General features: G+C 41.8%; 1 protein-coding gene and 1 long non-coding RNA gene across 3 annotated transcripts in view; both read left to right on the plus strand.

Moving 5' to 3' along the window:
- SH3RF3 (SH3 domain containing ring finger 3) overlaps positions 1-22,661 on the plus strand; it is a 244,821-nt gene that overhangs the window by 154,007 nt on the left and 68,153 nt on the right. For both annotated transcript variants that reach the window (XM_048327095.1, XM_048327103.1), the window contains exon 3: positions 6,492-6,587. In XM_048327095.1, coding sequence (XP_048183052.1) covers positions 6,492-6,587 — 96 coding nt within the window. The remainder of the gene's footprint in view (positions 1-6,491; positions 6,588-22,661) is intronic.
- On the plus strand, positions 7,880-9,951 carry LOC125337410. The gene is made up of 2 exons (XR_007208037.1): positions 7,880-8,026; positions 9,674-9,951. It is a non-coding gene; the product is annotated as an uncharacterized LOC125337410 (long non-coding RNA).

The following is a 22,661-nucleotide window of genomic DNA, read 5'->3' on the forward strand; positions in this document are numbered from 1 at the left end:
TTGGAATGAGAGAAAACTGAGATATTTCTGAAAACTGAGTAATTTCCTTTGGATTTAAAATGTCATGTTTTCCCTTTCACCCCCACCTCCCCACCTGCTTTTTGCCTCCCCCTCCCTTCCCTAGCAATTTGTGTTGACCTTAGATGGGTTTCATGGATATCAAGAAACCCACAGTAAAATAAAGTATATCCCCTATTGTTAATTTATGGCAGCGAATGCCATGGAGAACCTGTTAATTACCATTTTCTGTTTTATTTCAGCTGTCTGCGGCTGTTATAGTATCACATAAAGTAATAACAGTTATGCTGAAAATGAATATGAAATAGATGATAAAAATATCCTTCACCAGTATTTTACTGACCTCCTCTTTTGAAGCTACTTATTATAGCTGAATGAATTATTTGCAGCATATAATTTTCTCACCGAATGTAACATCTTTTTCACTCATGCAGTGTTTCTCAGCAGAATGCAATTTCCCAGACTGTATACTTTCTCATATTTATTTAACAAAGGATTTGTAAGCACTTTTGTTCCATAGCAAGTGAAGTGTTTGATTGCAAACACTGCAAACCCTGCGACTAGCCAGCCTCCCTGGAGCTGTGAATCTCTGCGAGAAAGTGGGCTGCTTAGTGAGAAGTAACAGCCATGCACTAACAGAAAGTTAGCCAGAAGTTACCTCTGAGACCTTATCAGTAAATATATATTTTCTGGTGCCTTGTTTTTATCGCTGCCTGCCCAGAGGTACACTGGTGTCTTCTCTGAGATGCAATCTTCTTTGTCCACTTAAAATATTCCTTGCTCGCTCAGTCTTAAGAAATTTAATAGGTATGGCAGGCAGTTGTGGTCTTTTTTGTTAGAGCGGGTCCTTTCCTAGACACTTTTGTATTTGATATATTTGGTGCCATAGATTAGAAAACCTCCTTTACAATAACTGCCTTTGTATAGTGATAGTTCTCATTTTCTCGGCTGTCCAGTGTCATTCTCACATGGTGCATTTCTTTCTGTCGTATAGCTCTACTCTTAATCTCTCAATTTTCCTTGTTTTCACCCCTTGTGTTACTGTCGGCATCCTTTTATCCCTGATGACTGTGTTTTCCCCAAGGGGGGTTGGTTTCTCTTCTGCTGCTGTTTTCTACTTTAGCTCCTTCCACTACACACGCTGTCACCTTGTAACAATTTTTATGTCCTGCCTATTGTTCTCCCCGACAGTGAATAATCTATTTTTCATCTTGGGACTTTACCATCATGTTTTCATCAGTTTTCTCAATGCTAATTTTAGCTGTCACCTGTGCTGATGAAGGTTCATGTTTAGCCCAGATTATAGATTATCTGCTGATGCAGTCAGTTCCTCTGCACAGAGCCCTGAGCACTGCAGTGCTGTAGATGTGATTTGTCACTTTGAGCAATATGCATCACTTGAATGTCTCAGTTTGCATCTGAAGATGCTGGACCAGGTCTCAGTCTCTTTTATGCTATTTGTTCCTTCCTCTGGCAGAGGGGTTACCTTGGCATACTTTTTATTCAAACTAATATAACCTATTTGTGTCCTGCAACTCATTTAAGGCTATCAGACACTTGTGATTGGATTTTACTTATAAACATATAATAAAGAAGAGTTTTCCTCTAAAGAGAAGCTATAAGAAGGAAACTCAAACACAGGGATCTTCTGTATCATTAAGTTTTGTTGCTCTTTTGCTGGGCTTTGCTTTTTCCCATCCCCCTTGTTACTGTGCACTCAGAATATCTATTGGTACAGTAAAAGAAAACGAAGGATATTTGGTGTTTCCTCTTACTAATTTGTTTTGCTATGTTTTTTAAAATTAAAATTTTCCGTTGTTCCAGAGGTGTGTTGCAAGGAAATGAAGTCTACTTTACACAGATCTTCATGAGCAGTGCTGCAGGGTACTTCTGCCATTTACCCATTTTCATCTCCTGTAGATACAACACTCTCCAAATAAAAGGCCAAAGATAGATCAAATGTAATAATTTTGTATGTGTAAGAATAAAATCAGGAGGGGCAGAGAAAAATCTGTCTTGAGTATCCAGTGCAACAACCAAAGCTCCCATCTGTCATTCTTGTACACCATTTGTGCTCCCTCAAGTCCTCCTCCCAAATAAACCATACTTACAGGCATAGGGTCTCACCTCTGTTCTCTCCTCTGCATTGTCTGTAAGATGATAGAACAACCCAGATTTGATGTTTTCCCTCAGCATTCAGCAGTGATTAGCCAAACCAGGCAGTTATTTTTTCTCTGTAACAACTGGTTCCAGCCTTGTGTCAACTTTGCACCAGTTTAACTCCAGTAGCTTCAGAAGTTTTACTCATGATGTTCCCTAGTGTGGTTGCAATCATGCTGTGGCCTACAGAGCCTAATTGCATGCCCTTGGGATATATTTATTGGCTTAGCTTTCTAATCTCTCCTAACGTGGTACCACACTATGGACCTGGGATCCTGCTGTCGCTGTTTTAAAAAATAATCTGTCCTCCTCTGGGCTATGAACGCTGGTACAAACCATGTGCAAGAGGATTCTGCTCTCAGGTATAGCAGTGCAAATCTGAAGTAGTTGTGTAGTTGTCTGTGTAGTTACTCCAGCCTTACACTGAGTCCAGTTTCAGCCCACGAGTTTGTTTTGGTGTTCGACCACCCTTTGCATGCATCTTCCCATGGCCATCAGAAGGCTGAGTGATGCTGGTAGATGAGTCTCAAACCTGTCCAGGTAGCATCAACTGTTCATCATGCTTCATTGCTGATCACATTTTTAGTAACATCAAGTGTTTCCTTCATTTTCCAACACTTTTGTTCCTAGCCCACAGTGGTGTCTAACAAGAGCCATTCCAATCTTAGAACCAGCACATCCTGTTGGGGTCCCTCCCCTGCCGTGTAGCCCTGGGAGAGGGGCCCTGAGGGCACAGACACGGGGCTACCCTGCCCCTGCTCAGCCTCGTTCCCATTGGTTGGTTTGTGTTCCCTGCGCGGGCAGAAGGACCCTTGGTCCCGTGACTGGAACAGTTCCTGGGCAGAGCTCCGGCCATGCGGCTGGAGAAATAAACATCTCTGAAACAGCTATCAAGAATCTGTCTGTCCATATATATTTCCTTTCCACGGGACTCCTGGTTCGGTATATGCGTGTTGCAGGATCCCCACTGCAACAACATCCAATACTTGTAACTAGCTCTGGAGCAGCCCCTTAGCGCTCAGTTCCAGCAGCATTTGCTGTTCACAGAGGGACCATCCTGGCAATAGCTGGTGACAGGGATTCTCGTGCCAGCTGGCAAGCGCCGTTGCTGGACTCACCAAGCACCACGTGGTGCCATCCTGCCATTGCTGAGATCTCCCCAGTGCTCTAGATGGAGTAGTTATCTCTGCAGAATAGCAGGCACAGCTGCTCTGTATTGCACCGTTAATGGCCATTAATGACTAGAATAAAAATCAGGCTGTGAATCATGACTGTTATTGGACACAATTTTGTGCTGCTTTCTCAGGAAGAGGATTCATTTCTCTGTCAATCAGATTGCTTTTTAAGTGATCTATCTTTGACTTCTTTTCTGATAATGATTATAAACTGGAACTGCAGGTCCCACATGCCTGTCACAAGGCTGATCCAGCCCTGATGAATAGAGAGAAACTCGAGAAAGAAGGAGAGAGCAAATAATTAAAGGCTCTAGCAACAGGCATAAAAGGAGCATGACATATCTTTGTCCAAACTACAGTGGATACCATTGGCTTTTGAAATGAGATTTGAGGCTTGGATTCCTTTATGCTGCCTGGAAATCAATTTAGTCAATGTGAAATAGTGAAGTTCAGAAAGCTGAAGTGGTATGCCAAGAGATCTGTGGCGTTTTGCTATTCATGATCCTTTTGGGAACCTTTCTAGGAATTTATAAGTAGCACGGCTATCCAGCTAATATAAGGTTCTCAAACAGTTCATGTTGAAGCTTTCACCAGCTCACTGTATAGAATGATGTCGTTGGCTGCGAATTCAAAGAAACTTTCTAATAATAAAAAATTTCAAAAGATTTTTTGGGATTTGCTGTAATTCTGGAGATTTTCAACACCCTTCTTAAAACTAATTATGTAATGGAATTCTCAGGAATTTGCACTTTGCTCTCCCACAAAGATACTCATTTTGAATGTCAGCATATCTCAGGATGCTTTTCTCGTATATGACCATATTCAGCAACCAGACGTGGCTGAGCCGAACTAAGTTCAGTGCATGGAAGTGCTTCCAGATTTCATGCATCCATACAAGGTGAAGTTGAAAGGGATCTTCAAAGATCAGCCATTCCCCACCCCATCCTTGAGCAAAGTAAACACAGGATAAACCTTTCCTGCCAGGTGTCTGTACAGCCTGCTCCAGGGATGGGATTGCACAGTGCCTCCAACAAAATCTGGTCGAAAGCTTCTGGGGTTTTACAGTTTAAAATTTTTTCTCTTAATTTCTTATGTGTGTATGCAAATACATACATATATATATACACATTTATATACAGTGCTGGGTTAATGGTTGGACTCAATGATCTTAGAGGTCCTTTGTAACCTGAAAAATCTATGATTCTATTCATACCCATATGTATGCACTTACACACATGTAAGGTTATATATGTGCATGTAGTGTAGACCCATCACATTTTGTGTTTTTAAAAACTCTTTTAAGGAAAGAACTGAGCAAATATAAAAATAAGAACACTCATAGCAGGTCCCTGAAGTGAGGTAGTCATTTTTTTTCCTCGTTTACACCCTTTACCTAGATTCTAAATTTATGCTAATTGGTCTTTTGTAAGAGCGTGTGGAAGCTTTGCAGAGATGCATTACTGTCAGTTCTTTAAACAGATCAAAAATGGTCTGTGCAGACAGGGCTTTGGAAGGGAACACTATCTGTTTCTTCAGGAAATTAAATGCACAAATTCTTTTTGCATCCTTCCAGCTGTAATAAATAGCTGAAGGACTCAGTTTGTAGCCGTTTCTATGAGCTTTCCCCTAATGGATCATTCAGATGAATAATTCAAAGGAAACATTTAAACTATTTCAGAGTGCACGTGTTCAAAATGCACATGTTCAAAAACTACAAAGTACATCACATCACATCTCTGTTCTGGTCATTTTTCTATCAATGCAAATCCATGGTCTGAACATCCTGGATCAGGAATTTGTGGGGTTTTTTCTATGTGAGAAGTATCTGCAAAAAAACAGTTGCCCTTGCCTGGCCATTGGACATCAGTATCTTGTTAGCTGTAGTATGGTAGACCATTTGTAGGTCTTATTTTCACAGAGTGACTAGTGTAAATAAAGTGAGATTGGCAGGGAACCCTGTCTCAGCTTTCTGGAGGAAGAGATTTTTTTCTTTTTTGTAAATTTCTGCACAGGAGCAGAGGAAGATTGGATGCCGTGAGGGAACAAAGCTGACTTCCCAGCTTCTCTCAGCCCACTCCTTCCTTTTCTCATAGGAGATTTGAGCATCCAGGCAGAGCCCCATTGAGAGGGCTGCTTTCCACAGCTGCTCTAGAAAGCAGTGCTAGTTCAAGCCTGAGTTTAGTATGATGACCCCAGAAGACAGGGATGGTGGCAGAAATCCTTTGACAAACTGAGTAGTTCAAACTGGGAAAATTCAGGATTTTGTTCTAGACACTTGAGTTTTCCTAATGACTTGTACGTTCTAGGTTGGAACTATACCAAGAGAAAATTTGAGCAGTATGAATTTGGTTTGTACTTTGCTTTATCTCTTGTTTTATAATCACAAAGAAGTTCATCATCTGCTGAAATTTTTGTAAGGTCCTCTAGATTAAATATAATATTGAAATGCCATTGGTTTTAGGAAATGAACTAGTATCTGAACTGAAGCTGATCCAACAGGTGGATGCAATTTGGTTTTTACTATGTTATCTTTGGCTTTTTATCTGCTTTGCAATTTTACCTTATAATATTTTTTTGTAAAGAAAAGCTGACATTCAGTGTGTCAGCAGTGTAGGCTTGTTGCTGAGCACCTTGTACTATTCCTTATGCTCCTTGCTGGAAGTGTTTCCAGGACTACCTTTGCTGTACTGGTGCTTCCCTTTGAATTGTCTTCTGGAGCAGACAAGCATCACAAATTGACTCTTGGATGCACAGGGGCAACTTCATGCTAAGGAGTTTTCACCTATGATTTATAGGTGACCTCTTGGGTCAGACATTCTTCTCTCCCCTTAATGAAGCCAGGAGTTACCTATTATTAGTTATTAGTTATTCCCACCTGCTGTGGCCAGACCCTTGGAGCTGCTGACAGCCAGCATGAGCTGCATCAGTCTGCAGGGTGCTTCAGTGCACTTTGAATAGGATGCCTGGGATAAGATGCTGGGCCAGGGATGCTGCTAGCCCAGGATTCAGGAAACGCTTTTACCTGGCTTATGACCTCCTCTGTGTACTCACTCTGTCAGCTATCATGTGGGTAACTAAAAACTGGCATCTTTCTACTGAAAATATCTGATTATGTATTTTGTGTATCTCTGATTTTAGGATGAAATTTTGACAGTCATCAGGAGGGTGGATGACAACTGGGCAGAAGGAATGCTGGGTGACAAGATTGGCATTTTCCCTATCCTCTATGTTGAGGTAAGTTTAGAACACATGGTGGTAGATGCTGGTCTTGACATCTTGCGGGGTTTTGTGCCTCAGAGGGCAGGATAACCTCAAGTATTCTTATATGAGAAGGATAAATTAAAACAGAATTACTAAAAAGGGAATTTTTTGGTTGCTGTCTGCTAAGGCACTGTGGGAGTACACCCAATTCAATTTAAAGTGATCAGCAAAGTATGTTCCATGAACTACTTCTAAAGGCTTCCCCTTTGGTGTAATTTCCACAATGCATAGGGAACATAGCGGGGCATGATTGCAGTTGGGATACCTTGCACGTATTTGAGGAGAGATGTGAGTTCTGGGCTGGTGGAGTGCAGCAGTGCAGCTTCAGCTGTGGTCAGAATGCACAGACCTTCAGAGGGTGCTGTGGGTGTTCCCTGCCCCAGCAGGGGCTCAGACACCTCCACGCATGTGCCCAAGAGCTCTCATTCCATGTGTGCCAGACCCATCTTTGTCGCAAGCATTTTCTGTTGTAATTTCCACAGGAGTCTTATTTCAGAGTAAATGCTGAGACTTCACTTCCTCTGAGCAGACCTGTGGTGCCACCTTTTCCCACTGCTGCCCGTCCTCCTGCTAGTGGTGCCCTTGCAGCCAGATGCTGCTTGGGACCAGGGCTGCAGCCAGCAGTGGTGGCCCGTGGTGGCCCGTGGTGGCCCTGCTGGTGCAGCTCTGTTGTCCAGGTGCCAGGCAGTGCCTTCGAGGAGCCTTCCTCCTTCATGGGTGAACCAGGGGTGCAAAGAGCAGATGAGCACCACATGCATGTGTATTTTTCTGAGGTGCTGCCACTCTGCACCCAGTACTCGGAGCAGTATCACCCTGACTCTGCTCCCAGATGTTGTCTGGTGTTGCTCTGTAGTGAAGCATCTCTTGTGCCCACAGCAGAGCCTGCTCTACTGTGTGTGGCTCTGGTGCCTGCCTCCGAAATTACTTCTCCAGATTTCTTAGTTAGTGATTGGAGACAAAACAGACATAATTAGTGCCTGACTACCTAATTATTAACTCCAACAATGACCAATTTGGAATAAACTGTCATTAATATACATTGCATTCCCACAGTTGACAAGAACAACAATATTGAAACAAGAATGTGTAGGAGCCATTATTGGGAAACCAGCTGCCTTGCATAAGTTAATGACTAGTTTTCTTCTGTTCTGAGTGTGTGAGACATTTTCAGTTTATTGTGATTAAATGAGAAAGCTGGGTTTCTCCCAGATTTCATCCTTTTCCCCTTCTTTTTCTTGTCCCAGGAAAGTGCAGTGTTACTGTCCTGAATTTTGCTGCAGAAGGAGTGAACTAGGGACCTCTGCACAGCCAGCCACCATTGCGCCTCACCATCTTTCCCCAGCTCTAGTTTCGTGTGGAGGCTGGCACTGCCTATGCACTGTGCAGTATCCTGATCCTTCTCCCACTCCTAAGTATCTGTTCTCCATAATTACTGCTCTAGAAGGGTGAAGGGCTCACAACCTTAGAAGAACAGCTGTAGGGAACATAAGCAATGTCTTGCTGAAGTTCTCCAAGCACTAGGACATGCTGGGTGGCCATGGAGGAGCAGGAGGTAGCACTGTGTGGAATCAGAACAGCGATGCTTGCAGATTCTAAAGAGGTGCAAACAGCCAGGTAGCCAGCACCAGGGGACAAGAACACAAGTAGTAGGAATGTCTGTGTGCATATACATTCGTACCAGACACACACAGAGTAGGTAAAATAAGTGCAATTATATACACTTATGTGTATATTCGTGTGTATACACACACACATATGTTTTATCTGTATAAATTTGAAATCTGGAGATTTGAAAGGCCTATTCATATGAGATACTTGGGTGCCATGGACATAACATTTGTGCAGTGGTTTGTAAAGCCAAAGGGAAGTGATCCTCCAGACTACAATATCGGCCACCGATTTCATCCACATGATGGATGAAGGCCTTGTTCTGAATATGAGATGAGCTTATGCAAGTATTCGAGTTCCACAGTTACATTGCTGTTGCCAGCTTCAGATGTTACTTTGCATTAAAAATTAAAAGGAATCAGCAGGTCAAGTCCCAAAGAAGTTTTGAAAATCTCAGTGCTGATGTTTATAAAATAAATCCATTAAAGAAGTAGTACTTGAATCTAAAAACACTCCTCAAATCTGTCCAAGTCCATTAAGTGGTTTTCAAAATCTTGGCAAAATGTGTGGAATAAGCAAAGTTTAATTCTCACAGTAGCCTTCCACTTGTGTCAGTTGATTGGCTGAAGTGTGTGGGATTTCACATGGCATCCTAAGCCTTGCACTCTGGATAGTCTATTCCAGCTTGGCAGGCTCTGATGTCCCCAGTTGCTCCCACGGCCCAGACAAGAGCTCTTACCCTTGCTATGCAAGCCAGGGCATTAGAAAACAAGCCGGTCACTTTGAGGATCTCAGGGTTTAGCATGCCTGGGCTACAAACAGTGGATATAATCCTTGTTGCGGCCCCCTTTGGTAACACTGTCCTAGCAATGTGCTGCCATACCCTTCACACAGGTGCTTGCACTAAAGGCTTTTGCAGGTGCTTAAAAAGGTTTTGCAATGGGTGATAGGAGGGGTGGTTAGCAAATTCTTCACCAGGATCACTACTGCTGTAAAGGAAGCCCAGGAAGACAGCTTTTAGAGCCAGACTGTGGTGGCAGAGGCACAAAAAACCAGCAGACATCAAAATATGCCTAAAACACTGTCCCTGCAGTGTTTTAGAAAGTCTCTATCTTAGCATTATGTTTGGTTGTCTGTACAGCCTTATGAGTGTAACATGGCATGGATCTTACTCTTTATTCCTTACAAGTGTTTTGCAAGGGTGCTTGCATTTTTGCAGAGAGGCTTTTTCCTGCCTCTGTAGTGTCATCCCTATCCCAACCTCAGAAAAGCTACAGTTGGATAAGGAACAAATATTCACAGCTCACAATGATCACTTTTACAGCATGAGTCACAAACAATATGTTCTGTCAGGAAGAGTTTGGACTATTGTTTCTTCTTACCTTTTTGCTGTCCTTCATCTTCAGTAGAAGTCATTTGGGCTAATAATTTGTGTTCTAATTTGTCTACAGAAAAAAACCCACAACATAATCAAATTGATCCTCAAGGTGCCTTCTGACCTGAAATAAACATCTTGTTAATGATCTGTATGGTTTGAAGTCATATCATTGCTAGGAGGAGTTTTGGACCAGCAAGGAATTCCAAGCCCTGACAAAATTTCTCTTATTTTACTATCTTCAAACTAACCCTTCATTCTTAATAACTTCTGTTATTACCTCTGTTTGAAAGTTGTGTTCTGCTGCAATGTGTAAAATTGAGAATAATGAAGAATAAAGTGTGTCCTAATAGATTTAAGTGTCTGGGAGTGAAATTTGAGGGCAATGGTGTGCTGAATATTTAGAGGGATGCATCCTGCTCAGATGGGCAGGAACTGGAAATTCAAAAATCTGAGCTGTTAGAGCAAAATTTCTGCATGCAGCCCCCAGAGCAAAGAAGTATTGACCAAGATCAAGAAGCCTTATGAATCAGTGGTAGAGCAAGGCAATTATGTTGGGTGCTACTGTGACTGTAATATCAGCAAATTACAACTGATGAAGTGCCAACCCATTGTTATAATGTTTTATGGCAGCAGGAGCACTGAAAGCTGTGATTAAGTAATATTAGGAGCTTTAAAATTCTTTTTACAGAGCAGTGAAGCAGGGTAATGAGGATCTTCTCCTGTTCTTCACAGCCAAAAAAGAAAGAAAAAAGTAGAAAGAAGGTCTAGGAAAAAGAGGGAGGAGGAGAATGGGCAGAGCCGATGGTTTCAGTGCCCTGCGGCATAGGTCCAGAAGACTCCCCAGGGAAAATAATTCTTGCAAGTCACTGTTTAAAAAGAGTTCAACCAGAATTGAAAATAAATCAAAATCCGAAGCCAAATGCATTTCTTAAAGAAAACAATGATTTTTTGTTCCAAAATTATCTTTGCAGAGCAGACCATCACATTTAAGTCTTGTGCTGTACCACAGGATCTCACAGTCATCCTAAAACAGCTTAACCCGTACAGGAGAACCCGAGAACATTTACCAGGATCCCAGCTGTGGTTGCTGAGTAGTGTCACAGAGACCCATCTTCCCAGCAGAAGGAGGCCCTTAGCTGTATAACTATGTACTTTGCTGAGGGTCACCTTTAGTTAGCTTGCAGATGAATGCAGATGGTTTACAGTTCCAGTCTGGATGGCAGATTCTGTCCTTTATTTCTCTATATGCAGATTCCCATCAGCCATTTCCCACTCTGCTGGTGTCCTCAGTGGCAGTCATCACAGTAATATTCTTGAAAACTCAGATGTGTGAGTGTGTGTGGTTCTAGCTCTAATAGCTATTTTAACCATTTTCAACAAATAATTGTTGCCCTGTCCACTTCTTGTCTATGTTTTCTCTCTCCCTGGTCTGTTTGGTTTCTCCCTTCAGCTGCAGGACAGATGGGTCTGTATGGGACTCTCATAATGAATTCAACCTTGATGTTTGACCCATCATTTATGTTTGTGTGGTCTTGGTGGCAGCATGCTCTGAATCTTTCAGTATCTTTTATGAGAGCCATCTAAAACACCTGAAGCATTAGACATTCATTAAATAATAATGTTTGTTCGGTGTCCTCTTCAAAAAGAACATGCAATTTCTTTTTTTTAAGGACTGTCAAAATGGTTCATTTTAGCCTTGCTAGTGTCATTTAATGCGAATAAAAATGGAAGTTTTTGAAAGGTGGGTAGATGGAAACTAATGTAGATGATTTTAGAAAAGCTGACTTACTAAACCTCAGAGGAGCAAATTCATCCCAGTAGTAGTAGGTGTAACACTAATGAGTTAAGAATTATACCCATTAACATCACAATTGATTTTTTTCTGTTCTCTCTCCTTTTGTACGTCAGATAAAATGGAATAAGAACCTTGTAAGCTGACAATAATGTAATCTCTAAGAGATGTTCAGCCAATTTCTGTTGAAAAGCTTTATCGATATGCATTTTCAAGTTTTGTAGATATATTGTTTTAAGAATTTCATTCCTGCACCTTCATAGCTTCTAAAAAGTTGGTCCCACTTGTTTTTATCCTGCATAGAATATTGTAGAATATTCCAAGATACTTCTCAGTATCAGATTTCTATGTGAATGGAGTACAAAATACAGTTCTCATGTTTCATATTCAAACAAAAACATGCAGAATTTGTGTTGTGGGCTGCAAGAGGGACCTCAGTAAGAACCTACCCACCTACTACTACTTTCATATCAATCCATGAATAAAACTCATTGATTTAAAGTACTCTTACATGCATACAAAGTAAAATAATCCATGGAAGTTCAAATAAATATGATGTTAGTCAGGAAAACTAAGAGTATTAGCTGTCAAAGGTGAGAAGAAAATTAAATATACAACATATTACAATACATAAATACCTATTTGTCTATTAGGTATATATTATTTCTATATACACATTATTTTTAATCTGTGGCCCATCTTTTCTGCATAACAGCTTGATTTCTTATGTTCCCTTTTGCTTCTATAAATAAAGAACCTTATGCTCTTTGATTTAATTTCCTATGTAACATGTAAATTAGCATGACTTTGGGCAGAAAATTTGGTTTTTTTAATTTGACTGATTTCTTTTAAGTTCTTTGTTGATTTCTAGCACCCTTCATAAAGTGATCATTCATACAGATTCTCTTACACTTTCGTCCATCTTCAGGATACAAAACTGAGCTGCACTGTTACCTTTTGACATAAATGTCAGGTTTCCCCTGGACTAGCTGAGCAACTCAGCTCTGTAGACCTTTTCGAGTCACTCACTCCCTTTAGGCTGTGTCTGGACAAGTCAAAGCAGGGCTGCTTTCTGTTTTCTTCATCAGGGAACACCATGTTTACACTGAAGTTCATCTCAGGTGGGTGCCACAGAGGGGAAGCCTGCATACAGGCTACATACAGGAGTACTATCATATTTGAGTCATCCTCCAGCCCAGACAATTATGAGATCTGTGTGAGCTGTGGTGAGAGCCAGCATGTAAGTTTAGACATAGCTGTAGGTTGTGAAAATTTGCCTTTTGAGAACTGACAGTTTTAGTTACAGGTCTTCTCTTGATTTTACTCTTGCCTACTTTCACTTGAATGAACTCATAAAATTATTCAGATTTATATGTTATGACCAGTATTTCTATTCATCAAAACCAGATCTGAGTTGTTATCACCTCTTATTGTTTCAGAGCCTGTTAAACCAGAAATTTGCCAGCTGTCATATCCAAAAATATCTTTCCCGCCCACCCCTCCTAATTATGAGTAACATCTGAAGTTCCTAGACTGTATTTTGTAAAAATAACTCTGGAGCAATTTATAGCAAAAAAAGGTTTCCAGCACAACCAACTTAAGCACACAACCTTTGCAAATAAGCCCGTTTCCTGAGTCTTTCAAAGTTATGTATATCAATTCTATATCTGTACAGGGCATTTCTGAAGTGCTACTTCCTAGATGCCAAAAATTAGGTACCTCGATATCTAAGCAAGATGGACTGTGTTCTGCTCTTGATCTGATAACAAGACTTTGGTCTCTAGCCACAATCCACTGAAGAACTTCCAGAACTTGCCCTGCAAAATCCTGTTTGTCATCCTTCCTGGTGCAAATTGACTGGGGTCTGGCCTACTGTGTTTTGCATCTGCTGCCCCTTGCCTGTGGAAGCCCTTCCCTTCACCTCCGGATCCGGATTTCATTATTTCTCACACAGGCATTCTTCATTTTGTTTCCTAGTGTCCTTGTTAGTGCATGTTGCACATCTTAATTAGCTTCCTTCTTGGGAAGCTTTCCTGGTGCCTTAAAACTCTGAGTGGAGATCTTCAATCCAAATATAGACATGAAGAGTCAGTAGGAGGGTTTTGGAAGATGCCCCTGGCAAACTGGCTGCCTTCTCTGCCCCTTTGCTGGTGGCCACAGCCCCATGAGCAAAGAGCAGAATGTTTCCATGTGTCTGCCACAGCACTGATGCTGGGAGCAATGAAGAAAAGTCAGTCCAATATTAAAAGCCCAGACTGTGAAAGGACCTGGAAGAGGTGGAAGCACATGTTATCTTTCGCTGTGCCAGTGGTGGGTAAGATGCCCTCCATCAGAGGGACAGGAGGGACAGCTGATGAGAGTGACACCAAAAAGGAATTGCCAGGGAGTGCTTGTTAGAGCCCTCTCTGATCTCTGTTTTCAGAGGATAGCATGTTGCATAAGTACTATGGAAAGACATGGATTTGACAGATAAACCACTCAGTGGATAAGGAATAGTCTGGGCGGTCACATTCAAAGAGTGGCAGTCAACATCTTGATGTCCAAGTGGAGAGCAGTGATGAGTGGTGTTCCTTAGAGGTCAGTATTGGGACAGCTGCTGTTTAACACCTTTGTCGGTGACATGGACAGTGGGATCGAGTGCACCCTCAGCAAGTTTGCCGGTGACATCAAGTTGTGTAGTGTGGTCAACACGCTGGAGGGAAGGAATGCCATCCAGAGGGACCTGGACAGGAAGTTCAACAAGGCCAAGTGCAAGATCCTGCACCTGGGTCAGGGCAATCCCAAGCACAGGTGCAGGGTGCATGGAGAATGGATTGAGAGCAGCCCTGAGAAAAAAAGCCTTGGAAGTGCTGGTGAGTGAGAAGCTCAACATGACTTGGCAGTGCACAATTGCAGCCCAGAAATCCAGCCGCATCCTGGGCTGCATCAAAAGCAGCGTGGCCAGTGGAGCGAGGAAGGTGATCCTCCCCCTCTGCTCTCACAAGACCCCCCCTCCAGGGACCCCAGCATAAGGAAGATGTGAACCTGTTGGAACAAGTCCAGAGAAGGGCCACAAAATTGATCAGAGGGCCGGAGCACCTCTCCTGTGGCAGGGGGGCTGGAACTAGATGATCTTTAAGGTCCTTTCCAACCCAAACCATTCAGTGATTTTATGATTGTTCTACCATGGTAAATAGTCATAAATGTGTCTGAGATTGACCTTTTGAACTTTTAAAGAAGAGTAGTTTCAAGAATAACAGGTTCCTGGTAGAATGTAGTGATAAATCGTTTTTACCTCTTTCTCTACTTCTTATTGTCACAGATGCTGGAATGGTCAAACTATTTTTATTCTAGGCACAAAGAGATCTGGGAGTGTGTGTGTATGCTGAATGCATGCTTCAAATAATAAAAATAACAGATGAAGTTGATTTTTAGCCTAAAAATGTCATTAACGGTGCCAAAACCAGATGTTTGAGTCTGAAATCCTCTGACATTTTGTTAGGTGTTAGAGCTGAACATTGAAAGAACTAAATTCAAAAGACTAGAGGAAGAATTTGCAAATTAAAAACAAAAATCAGAAACAGGGGAAGATAGTTGGAATTAATTTGGGAATCTCTATCTTTTCCAGATTTTCTCTAGAACACACAGGACTCCTGAAGGCTGATTCTTTTGTGTTTAGTCTATCCTGTAGAAGAAATTGCATTGGTTTTGCTTACTTTATTTCTTTGCAAAGCAGACCAGCCACTGTTTATTTTATCTCCTGCTGCACCATTTTTGAGTGTAATACTGGCATTATTTTAATCTGACAAAAGCAAGGGTTGCTGCCAAAGGGGTTGTCCTGCTTTTACCTCATGTGTGACAATTCTTTCCTTCTGCCCTCCATGTTCCAGGACTACCAGATATCTCTGCGTGCTGAGATGAATCAGGGAAGTCACCCTGTTGAAAGCTATTCATTTAAGTTGGAGTCATTGTTTTAATTTCCAGTCATACCTGTTTCATCATGGCATTTGCTGCTTAGTCACATGAATATCCATGCTGATGCAGGGCAGAAAGAGGGAAAATGGAAAAAGAGGCCATGTGGCATCTCACACTGCAGAAAAACACATCTGTGAGGGGCAGCAACCCCCACCCACAGTTATCCTGCAGTGATTGCTGCCATTGCACTGTGCTCTAAGCCATCATGCCAAAATGGTGAGATGAGGAATGTGGGACTTTGTGCAAGCAACCTCTTCTACCTCCTGGCTGTCCCTCTACTTACCTAATTATTTTATTAAGTTATAATTTTATGACAAAGCATACTAGATACTCCATAAACCAGGTTAATAATATTAGTTTTTGCTTAAGTGAGGCTGGAGGGAGTGTCCTGCTCTAAATCTGACTTTGAAGTCTTCCGATCTGTTTAGACACAATTGAATCAAATTGACAGGAAATTTCATGAGAGAGCTTTCTATAATAGAATTTTTCTGTAACAGAATTTTTCTGGAAACCTTGGGACAAAGCAGGAGAGGTGCCAGAGCAGTGATAGACTCATGCTGGAGATATTCTCCTCTTACCACATGGCTAGAGGGATGGCACTGAGGGAAGAGGCAGCTCTGTTTCTCAAGAAGAAAGTAACCATGCAGAAGGAGGGAGAGCACTCTCTGATGGTCATCTCCTTGATCCCTTTTCTCTGATCTGCTTCAGCCTCAACAACATAGTGAAGAATTTACAGTCATTACTTCCTCTTGTATCCTTTTTCTTTTCTTTTCCTAGACCAGGAGGAAGGACTACGAGTCTTACCTTTGAGAAATAATGTCCCCAGCATCTTCCCTCCTTGCTCCAGTCTAGTGCTTAGACTTGCCTGTTCCCAGCCAAAGCCTTTTGCTTCCATAGGTGCATTGCTCAGGGAAGAGATGTGTGTGGTTATATTGATTTGGTGGATGCATGGTTTTACTATCCCTCAATATATGAACTATGGGAGTGGAAGAAGAGCTAGAGAGATGATTGATACTGAATTCCTGGCAATCGCCCGGGCCAGACAAGATCTGGGAGCTCTTGGTACTGGCACTGAACTTCTCTGCCCTACAGCACCTGGGGGGCTGTCATGGTTTAACCCACACCGGTTACTGCTTAGGGTCATGCTCTGTCTCAACCACAAGGTTTTGTCATATGGGGGTCCTTGAAGGCACAAAAGCACTTCTGAGGGCTGAGTTTAAGGTCAAAGCAAAGGCAGCTCCACACCACAGTGACACATAGGTCTGCCTCTGCATGGAGCAATTGTCACTAAGCACATACCTGAATTTTCAGTGCACACTGTACACAGGTGTGTTACTTTCTGTTTGGTCACTGGTAAAAGAGGGATCAATGTACTTTCATGGCAAGTAATAAAGACACTGCCATTGGGAATCACATCCTCATGCATGGTTCCATTCATCCATGTGGCTGGCAGTTCTACCAGTCTTTGTCCAATCTGATTGCTGAGCATTCACAAAGATCAAACTCTTACCAGGTCATACCCTGATTATGGCTATATCCTTTTTGCATCCTTAGCAAATGCAGATGTGCCTCATTCATGACAGTCTGATGTGGTCATCTGCTGCTACTTCTTTCTTTCTCTCTGGAGCATTTTTCTGTCCTCTAGAGCCCATACAACTCACCCTTACTTTCAAGCCTTTGCTTACTCATTGCTCTTTCTGCCTCCTGTCTTTTATTTACTACTGAATGCCAACTATGGCAATCACTTTGTCAGTTTTTTAAATCCCAATTTTCTTCCATAGTGCTCTGTTCTTCACTGTTGTGATGAATACTTCAAACATCTGCATCAGCATTGCTCCTCCAGATTCTTCTCTAAAATTGTTCTTGGCTGGGATGGCTAGATAAGATGTATGTTGTGCAAAATCCTCTGTCCATCTTGTGGATAAGAGTGTTGCATTGTATATTTTGTCTATAACCATACATTGTCTCTTGTCCTCATCCTAAATTGTACTTTCTTTGGGCCAAGAGCTGTCTTGTTACTCTATGTTTACATAATGCTTCTCACAATGGAATTCTGATGTGTAGGGGGAGCTTTTCAGCATTTAATGGCAAAAATAATAAAAGTATGAACAAATGTCTCTGTGTGACTGCATCACATGACATGGTCACAGTTTGTAAAACTTCCGTTTCCTTGGGACAAGTTGTCTCTCTGCCTATGGAATGTAGGTGCAATGCAGGGCAGTCTGTTTTCAGAAAGGAATGTGTTAGGAAAATATTTGAGCTTGAGTAATTCCGCAAATAGGAAAAAAACCTCCAGTGTTCTGCACTTTCAGAAAGATTTCCTACTGTGCAGATTTTTTGCTAGCCCATTCATTTTGCTATCTCAGAGCTCAAACAGCATGGCCTAGAGCAGTGGTTTTCCAAATTCCTTCCACTTGTAGCATACTAACATAAACAGCATTTGCATATGGATGTCATAAAAGTGACTAATGCTGGCAATCATTGTACTTTATTGCAGTAATGTGACACATGTGCCTGAGCATCCTAAAAGATCTGCTCCAGGCTCATTGGTGCTGAAGAAATGGCACACTTCTTATCTAGCAGTGACACCTGTGGCAGAGCAGGCTTGGACAGAAACCAGAACATTGATCCAGCTCTAGATGAGTGTACAAGAGACAAGGGCACTAGCTGCTTCACTGCATGATTCCACTGCACTGGGTACGCGCCCTTTACCCTAATCCAGAAATTAAACTCAGAAAGTTGAACAAATAACATTTTCTAGTTTGATAGCCAGAGAGTTCAATGTACTTTTGACTGCAGCTGTTGGCAAGTCAATGAAGAGACCTCTGACTCAGACCTCAGCCTTGTCCCCAATCATATTTTAACATCTTGGGTTCTCCAAAGAGGTCTATAAATGGTTCTTTGAGGTGAGGGGCAGTGAGTCATGCCATGAGTGTGAAGCTGAATGCTGCCATTTTCAGTCAAGAATTTGCAGAGTTTAGGGAATTCATCACAGTTCACTCTTGACAGATTTTTCTTCCACAAGGTGGGGGGGGAGGGGGTTGTGAACCCAATTGCATCATTATATAGCACAGAAAACATATTTTCATATTTTACAGACTAGCTTTCACTTACTGTTCAGGCTTCCAAAAAAACTGAGATGTGCCTGTTGTGAAGTGTGCAATATGTCACATGCCACAGAGCCTGCCCTGTAATGCCATCCCAATCCATTGTCCTCCTTTTAGCAGTATGACAGAAGTATAGAGGTCTCCAAGGTAATAGAAGGTTGTGTAAAAATAATTTTAAAATAGCTGGTCACTGCATAGAGTAAAAAAGGATGCAAATTAATGCTCCCACTGAGGAAAAAGAGCCATGCTGCTGTACCAGGCATCAGCACATCTATGTGGGAAGAAGGTGCTTTAAATTGCAGGCAATTCCAAGCAGAGTTTGCACTGTAATAACCACGGGATAGGGCAACTATGAGACACAAACTCAGGCTGTCAAGTCATGTCTCTCTCAGCACAATTCCTTTTTTTTCATCTATGTGCATAGATAAGAAGACCAGTCTCCCTGTCACACAGATGATTCGTGTATCCTCTTGCTGCTGTCCATTTCAAACACACATAGTTCATCTCCCATTTCAGAGAAACATCTCAGAACTCCCCCTCTAGGGAGTCATCCAACGGTTTGGTGAAACAGCAGCACAATATGTCCTGACTCATATTTTCACCCCAGCTGGCAAATAGTAAACCCAAAGGCTGGATGCATCTCTCCAAAGACACAGCAGTTTTGTGACAGATAGCTGACATCCATTGGTGTAGGCTGCTTCCAGTGAAACACACAGTGTGACTCTGGAGCTGGTGCAGGAACTCTCCACCCAACCAGCAACCCTGCTTTATAGCCAGCTGTAGCAGGAGCTCCATGCACTCAGAATCTAACTATACAGACCCATGGGACGTCACACTATTGCAAATGCCCTGTACCACATCCAGCAGTCCTTTTCTGTCTTGTATCTGGGAAGCAGAAGCCAGAACTCTATGTAGTAAAAAAAGTCTATAAATATAGTACACACAGGGCAAAGGCTGTTTATCACAACCCTTTAGTGCTAATGTCTGCTTGAATTGTGTATACCTTGGTTCCTTTTACAAGCAATTGAACCAAAACGTATTCTTGGCATTTGCTTTCATTCTTCATTTCTGCTTTATCAGAGACAGAGTACAGTGCATTTATTTGTATATGATTCCCCACAGGTAATCTTCAGTTGCAGCTGATAAAACTTAATTTTCCCCGATTGCACAAGATTTCTTATTCTACACAAAGTTGTAAATCACTGCAACAAAGACTCCTTGCTTGCTCAGGGTAGTCAAAGCCTTGCAGTACTCAAAAAATTGCTTTGGTTTTCCCATGTGGTCCTTGTGCTGCAATTCCAAGAGCTTCCAAGAGCTTCAAAGATTTATCCAACTTCATGCTTTCTGCAGGTAACATTGATGATGTGAGGTGATGGTGTAGGTATTTTTCTCATTACCCGCCAGAACACTTTTTTATCGAATTTATAAAGGACTTCAACAAATATATGTTTGTTTTTTTCTTTCATCCTCATCTTTTGTCCCGTTAATCTGGGAGCAAGTGTTTTCCTTAAAAAAAGACATGGTATAGTTGCTTCTTTCACACAATCCTGATCATTCCAAAACCAGCTTTTTCAAGAACTGTATTTCCAGGAACAAATCTGAGAGAATGAGCAAAAGGGCTCAATGTCATGTCTGGTAGCATGTGTGCACGGTGCAGCTATCAGGAAGAGAAGGGTCTCTGCACCAACATGAGCATGATGTTCCTGGTTCACAATCCCATTTATAATTACTTGGGGTCTCACACCATAATTTGGAAGCCATTTGCTTTAAGATTCCCAGGCTTGATGTATGCATTAACTCTGAAGACATCGTGTGCCCCTAGTTCATGGTATTTACTTGTCAATTTTCAGTTAATTCATAATTTTATGGGGATTGTTGATCACTTGAGTACGCAATAGCACCAGAAGCCTTGTTAAACATTAAGGAAGGAAGGAGGTAGAAAGTTGCCTGAAAACTCTGAAAACACAAAACTTGCCTCTTTTTAAAGATATTCTTAGAGTTTACTTGTGATCCACACAGCTCTGCTCCACGATCTCAACTATCTTTCCTAGTCTCTGCTGAAGTTTGTTGGTACAGCTGGCACACTGAAAGTTTTCACAAGTGAAGGGGTTTCTAGATTCAGCACAAAGGTGCTTCAGAGGGCTTCCCTTCCTTGCAGTAACTGGCTGTAATGATACAGGGCTCATACAGCTGCCAGGTTGCAGTGAGGCATGAGGACATCATCTGAACTGCTTCTGAAAGCCTCCTGATTCATCCAGGTCCCCTGCCGAGGTTGCTGCCCAGCATAAGGCTGCTCACACTTCTGCAGCACCAACCTCTTCCCTCATGGTGCCTGGCCTCAGGGCAGGAGTCCCTAAGGTTTTCCAGTTTACAAGAATAAGAGTGAAGGATACTCAGTATACCCAGAAAGCTGGTGGCTTTCTATTTGGAAAGTGTCAGTGTTGCTTCAGGTCTCCCATGGCTGTTCCCCCACACAGGGACTTTCAGCCAGGAGTCCAAGTACCCTGTTGAACTCCTAAAGCACTGTGGCTTTGGTAATTTCTTGTCTTAGCTGAGAAACATCATCTGAGAAACAATTTCCTGATGGACATCTTGTCAAAACAAGCAAGTTCCTGGGAAGTACTTAAGTTCCAATGAGTTTCATTTTTTGATGAAAAAATAGTTTGTCAGTAAAATCCACACAAGCTTCAACAGGGACTCTTCTGGTACTGAAATTGGTGCCAGATGGGCACCAGTCCTTCCACCGTTGAAGGCAGCTGGAGTTTTGCCACTGACTTCAAAGGAATTAGGATCAAGCCCATGAATTCATGACTGCACTTTTTATTTAGCTTTCTGAATAATTTATAATTAAAAATAGGCTGTGTTCTCCCACTCTTTCTGATGTTGAGTAAAGCTGTATTTGGTTACATTTCTTGCTTTCAAAGGAGCTTTGGTGCAGTCATGAGCGTCTCATTATGGAAAAGGGTGTCCATAGGGGACAGATAGAAAGAAAAAGGAAATCCTTAGGCATATCGAAGGCACACAGCGTATCAGAGATTCAGAGATGACAGATCAGAGCAAGAGAGTCCTCATACTTGGAGCTGAAGGCTAAATAGCTAGCATTGTTTCAGGAAGTGGAGGGGGATCTAGAAAGCATACTTCTTTTGGTGAGTTCATCTATTTTTAATGATATTGCATTTAGTTTTATTTTCTTTATTCTCAGTTCTTTCGACATTAGTTTTCATAAGGTTTCTTGCTGTGCTTAGCTCCTGAACAGACTTTGCAGCACGCTGCACATGTCTCTGGGATACAGCAAACTTGGTCTCCACCACTGCAGACCATTTTCCTTCTTAAAACTATTTGGAAAAAAGGAGAAAGAAAAAAAATTCCCAGTTCACCACCCAGGGCTTAGTGTTTACTTCTGCTGCACACATCATTTATTTTCATTCTGCAAGATCATGATGACATGCTCGTCCAAGCACACGCTGTTCTAATATGCTGCATTCCTTCAACCCCTCAGTGCGTTAGAAGTGACATTGCTGCTAAATGAGAAAGATCTTGTAGGATAGGCAAATAGATTGCTAAGTACTGCTGCCTTTCAAAGACCCTTGTTGTAGACAAAAATTATTGTCTTGCTTTGTCCGGACTATACATTGTTGTGTATGTGTATGACCCTGGTTAGGAAGGCTGTCTGCTGTAGGGTTTTAGGGACTTCGTTCCTTGAGAACATGCTGACATATTTAGCAGGCTTTTGGAAAAGAGAATGAGATGTATGCCTCAACCTATGACTGGAGGAACAGCACACTTGAAGTTTGAGATGTGTCCTAGGAAAGTATTTCTGCAGCTATCATTTCATTTGAATCTGTTCAAGCAAAAACATGTACTGTGCTTCTTATATTTTCTGGGTGCATGGAATAACTCTGCTCTCAATCACAGTGTGGGTTTCAGAAATCTATCTTCCATGATGGATAAACCACTTGCAGAAAATCTGTTCCACATTTGCTTGTTCCTCCCTGGCAATAAATTAGAAAAGGCAATAGTAGATTGTTAAAGATTAACACAAAACCATTAAATAATGCTTTGGTTTAGCTATAATATTTTCTCTTAAAATGTGCCTTGCTAATTACTCTTCATAAGATGGGGCCTAAATGAATAATTGAGGTCGGATTTTGTAGGTTTTGCCAAATTAATTTAAACTGTCCATGGAGAACTTTGGAGGCTTTCTCTAA

Source organism: Corvus hawaiiensis, chromosome 2, assembly GCF_020740725.1.
Source record: "Corvus hawaiiensis isolate bCorHaw1 chromosome 2, bCorHaw1.pri.cur, whole genome shotgun sequence".
NCBI classification, from domain to species: domain Eukaryota; kingdom Metazoa; phylum Chordata; class Aves; order Passeriformes; family Corvidae; genus Corvus; species Corvus hawaiiensis.